Genomic DNA, 5,341 nt, shown 5'->3' on the forward strand with positions numbered 1-5,341 from the left:
CCCATACCAAAATCTTGCATCATGCCAGATGCCTTCCAGCTGCACATGTAGGTCATTGTAACGAGAGCTCAATGCCAATTCCTTCAAGATAGAAGCGTAGGTGATTGCAGATGCCCTCTCTTTGCATCTGCTGATGGCCAAAATAACCATCTCGGACAGCTGCCCCTTCCATCTATGGTGGGCAAAAGGCTCAAGTCGCTTCTCCACAACAGCTTTCCACCTGTGCGAGCGCTCATGAACTTTTTGGTAAACACAAGAGCAGTTTTTTGCTTGGTTATAGTGGTTTATGGACTGCAGATCCTGCCACTGTAAAAAGCAGCGCTATTTTTACTTGTTCCTGCAAGGCTCCTAGCCATGCGATTCCAGTTGTGTGCAATGACTTTGATCATGCCAAGTGGCCACTTGTGGGCTCAAAGATCCAAAAAAGGACCTTTGGCTCACCAAGTAAAAACTAGAGTGCTTTGTTAGCTGCATTTGCATTGAATTGAGATCGAACAAAATATTGGAAACTGAGAGAGAGAGAGAGAGAGAGAGAGAGAGAGAGAGAGAGAGAGAGAGAGAGAGAGAGAGAGAGAGAGAGAGAGAGAGAGAGAGAGAGATATTTTATGAAAGCGTGTTAGACTTTTCTACCTGAGAGTGTTTGGGATACCATCGTCGTGGTTCACAGGTATACCTCCGCATAAATTGGATACCGATCATAGTGCTTCAGAGGGGTACCTCGCCAAAAACCACAAGGAGTGTTAAGAGTTTTGTCATGCTCGATGTTCATGATCATACAAGATGTCAATGTTATTAATTGTTTGTTGTTCCATTTTTATGTTTAAAAGAAAACATGCAAGTCTCCTTGCATGGGGGAGTTTGCACAGTCCTCCCCAATTTTTATAACACGAGGGAACGTGCCATTCCCACGGCAACGTGCAATTTTCAGTGTGTTCATTAACTGCGTTCTTAGTGTCAAAAATTAGAAAATGATAATGCTTACTCACCGTGCGATTGAATGTCTATCGCGAATGCACTTCCTTACATCAACGATGTTGGGTATCTCCTGCACTTAACCCGCTACAAGAGACGACATCCTAGGGAGGATACCCTTCAAGAAGTTTTTGTGCTATTGTGAGGACACCACATTTTGTATACATATTGATCAAACCACCACCAAGCATGAAATCGTACTCCCAAAAAACGTTGACTAGCGATCACATCGTGAATTCCGATACCCATGTGAGAGTATTTCATAAGGCCAGAGGCCTTCAAGGTGTAAGCGTAGGTGAATGTATTTGGAGAAAGAGGTTCCGTAAAAACAATCAAGAGATTTCTTGCGATGGGCATATTAGGTATATCTTGCAACCAACACGTTGCATGTGATGACACTCCAGGGAGAATGCAAATCAAGAACTTTTCATCTTTTGATGCTTTATTTGGCATACATATCAAAGAAGTGCTGCCAAGCATGACATCCTTTATTGCCAGCGCTGGACCACGTATCTTCTCGTTAATTCTCTCACCCATGTCAACAGCTTGCATAAGGCCATTGGCCTTCAAGGTGAAAGCGTAGGTGAATGTATTTGGAGAAAAGTCTTCCTATTGCATCCGCTTCCAGAGCTACACTGTCACAATGAAGTTGGGAATATACAACAATCAATGCGTTCGAGGAGACGGCATTCGGGACAGGAAGCTCCTCACGCACATTTTGTGTTTTCTGAAGTGCACCACATTTAGCATATGTATCGGCCGAAGCATTGCCAAGCCAACAATTTCTTGCAGCAGCTCTTGACTAACAATATGAGAGTGAATTTTTAAGCCCATATCAACATCTTTCATAAAGTTGCATGCCTATAAGATACCTGTATAGGTGATTGCATCTATGGCTACGAAGGTGATTGCATCTGCTGACCTGCATGCCTTCAAGATGTCTGCGTAGGTGATTGCATCTATAGCTGCGTACATGATTGCATATGCTGACCCGCATGCCTTCTAGATTCTTGCGAAGGTGTAATTGATTGCATCTAGAGAGAGACCCTGCCTGCAATTGCATCTGCTGTCGCACATGCCTTCGAGATGCTTGTGTAGGCATAGGTGATTGCATTTGGAGAGACCCTGCCTGCCATGGAGACAGAAAGCTTCTCCAGCACGTTTCTGTTTTCTGAAGTGCACCACATTTAGCATACATATCAACGAAGGCATTTCCAAGCACGAGAATTTTTTGCAATAGCCCTTGACTAACAATATCAGAGCAAATTTTTAAGCTCGTATCAACATCTTGCATAGAGCCAGATGGCTTCAATATGCACGTGTATGTGACTGTATCTGGACAGAGGCCCTCACTTTGCATCTGCTGAAAACAACGGAGAGCTTTAAGTCCCTGCTCTTGTTGTGCATATCTCTCAATCAATGCACTGCAAGAGATGCCATTCGGGACAGGAAGCTCCTCAGGCATGTTTTGTTCTTTCTGAAGTGCACCACATTTAGTCTCCATTTAGTATACGTATAGACCAAGGCATTGCCAAGCACGACAATTTCTTGCAACAACACTTGACTAACAATATGAGAGTGAATTTCTAAGCCCATATCAACAGCCCACAGCTTCATGCACGGCCCATATCGGTCATATCCTGCAGTCATAACGTTCAAAGAGACAACATCCCGCACCACATTTGGCATATCTATCGACTAAGGCATTGCCAAGCACGGCAATTTTTTGCAACATCCACTATTAAAGAGAATTTTCAAGCCCATATCTCGGCATCTTGCGTATAGCCACATGCCTTCAAGATCCACGCGTGTGTGATTGCATATGGAGACAAGCCCCTGCTTGGCATTTGGGAGAGAGACCTTGCCTACGATTGCATCTGCTAACCCGCATGCCTTCGAGATGCTTGGGTAGGTGTAGGTGATTGCATCTGGAGAGACCCTGCCTGCTGCCATCGAGATAGGAAGATCCTCGGGCACATTTTGTGAGGCCTTCACTTTGCACCGGTTGTAAACAATCGAAAGCTTTCTGTCCCTGCTTCTGCTGTGCATATCCCACAACAATGCACTCCAAGAGACGACATTCGGGACAAGAAGCTCCTCAGGCACGTTTTGTGCTTTCTGAAGTGCACCACATTTAGCATACGTATTGAACAAGGCCCCCTCTTTGCATCCACTGAAAAAAACTGAGTGCTTTCTGGACCTACTTTTGTTGTGCGTATCTCCTAATCAATACACTCCAGGAGACGGCATTCAAAACAAGGAGCTCCTCAGGCGCGTTTTGTGCTCTGTGCACCACTACATATCGACCAAGGCATTGCCAAGCATGACAATTTCTTGCAAAAACCCTTGGCTAACAACATCAGAGTGAATTTTAAGCCCATATCAACATCTTGCGTAGAAGCGCATGCCTTCACAATGCCTACGTAGGTGATTGCATCTATGGATACGTAGGTGATTGCATCTGCTGACCCGCATGCCTTCAGGATCACTGCGTAGGTGATTGCATCTATTGACCCGCATGCCTTCCAGATGCGTGCGCAGGCATAGTTGATTGCATCAAGAGAGAGACCGTGCGTGCAATTGCAGCTCCTGACGCGCATGCCTTTGAGATGCATGTGTAGGCATAGGTGATTGCATGTGGAGAGACCCGGCCTGCCATCAAGACATGAAGATCCTCAAGCACGTTCTGTGCTTTCTGAAGTGCACCACATTTAGCATACATATTGACCAAGGAATTTCCAAGCACGAGAATTTTTTACAACATCCCTTGAATAACGAAATCAAAGTGAATTTTTAAGCCCATATCAACATCTTGCGTAGAGCCACATGCCTTCAAGATGCACGCATAGGTGATTGCATCAGGAAAGAGGCCCTCACTTTGCATCCGCTAAAAACAGCCGAGAGCTTTCTTTCCCTGCTCTTGTTGTGCGTATACACAATCAATGCACTCCAATAGACGGCATTTAGGGCAGGAAGCTCCTCAAGCACATTCTGTGCTTTCTGAAGTGCACCACATTCATCATACGTATCGATCAAGGCATTGCCAAGCACGAAAATTTCTTGAAACAGCCCTTGACTAACAATATGAGAGCAAATTTTAAGCCCATATCAACAGCCCAAAACTCCTGGCGCGGCCCATGTCGGGCATATCCTGCAGTCATAGCATTCCAAAACATCGAGCACCACATTTGGCATACATATCGACCAAGGAATTGCCAAGCATGGCAAATTTTTTCAACAACCCCTATTAAAGTGAATTTTCTGCCCATATCGACATCTTGCGTACAGTTACATCCTTGAAGATACACACGTGTATAATTGCATCTGGAGAGAGGCCCCCGCTTGGCATCCACTGAAAACAGCGGAGAGCTTTATGGCCCTTCTCCTGTTGTGCGTATTTCACAATCAATGCAATCCAAGAGACGGTATTTGGGAGAGGAAGCTCCTCAAACACGTTTTGTTCTTTCTGAGGTGCACCACATTTAGCATACGTATCAATCAAGGCATTGCCAAGCATGACAATTTCTTGCAACAATCCTTAACTAACAGTATCAAAGTGCATTTTCAAGCCCATATCTACATCTTGCATAGAGATGCATGCCTTCAGGATGCCTGCGTAGGTGATTGCATTTGCTGACCCGCATGCCTTCAAAATGGTTGTGTAGGTGATTGGGCCCTCACTTTGCATTTGCTGAAAACAGCAGAGAGCTTTTTGTCCCTGCTCTTGTTGTGCATATCCCGCAATCAATGCACTCCAAGAGACGGCATTCCGGACAGAAAGCTTCTCATGCACGTTTTGGGCTTTCTAAAGTGCACCACATTTAGCATACATATCGACCAAGGCATTGCCAAGCATGACATTTTCCTGCAAGCCCTTGACTAACAATATGAGAGCGAATTTTGAAGCCCATATCAACAACCCAAAGCTCCCGGCACGGCCCATGTCGGGCATATCCTGCAATCATAGCATTCCCAGAGACAACATTCCGCACCACATTTGGCATATGTATTGACCAAGGCATTGGCAAGCACGGCAACAACCCCTATTAAAGTGAATTTTCAAGCCCATATCGGCATCTTGCGTACAACCACACGCCTTCAAGATGCGATTGCATCTGGAGAGAGGCCACCGCTTTGCATCCACTGAAAACAGCCGAGAGACGGCATCTGCTGACGTGCATGCCTTCAACGTATGGACCAAAGCATTGGTAGCGACATGCCTTCAAGATGCACGTTTGTGTTATTGCATATGGAGAGAGGCCCCCGCTTTGCATCCGCTGAAACCAGTCGAGAGACGGTATTTGTTGACCTGCATGCCTTCAAGATGGCTACGTAGGAGATTGTAGGCATATGTATTGACCAAAGCATT

General features: G+C 45.4%; 1 protein-coding gene across 1 annotated transcript; it reads right to left on the reverse strand.

The window, feature by feature from the left end:
• Positions 1–4,219: 4,219 nt before the first annotated feature.
• On the reverse strand, positions 4,220–4,976 carry LOC147422618 (pentatricopeptide repeat-containing protein At2g37320-like). Its single transcript, XM_086503076.1, has 3 exons — positions 4,857–4,976; positions 4,520–4,663; positions 4,220–4,438 (listed from the first exon to the last, which is right to left on the reverse strand). The coding sequence occupies exons 1-3, from the start codon at positions 4,974–4,976 to the stop codon at positions 4,220–4,222; spliced, it is 483 nt and encodes a 160-aa protein (XP_086359202.1).
• Between the last annotated feature and the right edge of the window lie 365 nt (positions 4,977–5,341).

This window comes from Adiantum capillus-veneris, chromosome 27 (genome assembly GCF_014529385.1).
Source record: "Adiantum capillus-veneris isolate H3 chromosome 27, ASM1452938v2, whole genome shotgun sequence".
Lineage (NCBI taxonomy): Eukaryota > Viridiplantae > Streptophyta > Polypodiopsida > Polypodiales > Pteridaceae > Adiantum > Adiantum capillus-veneris.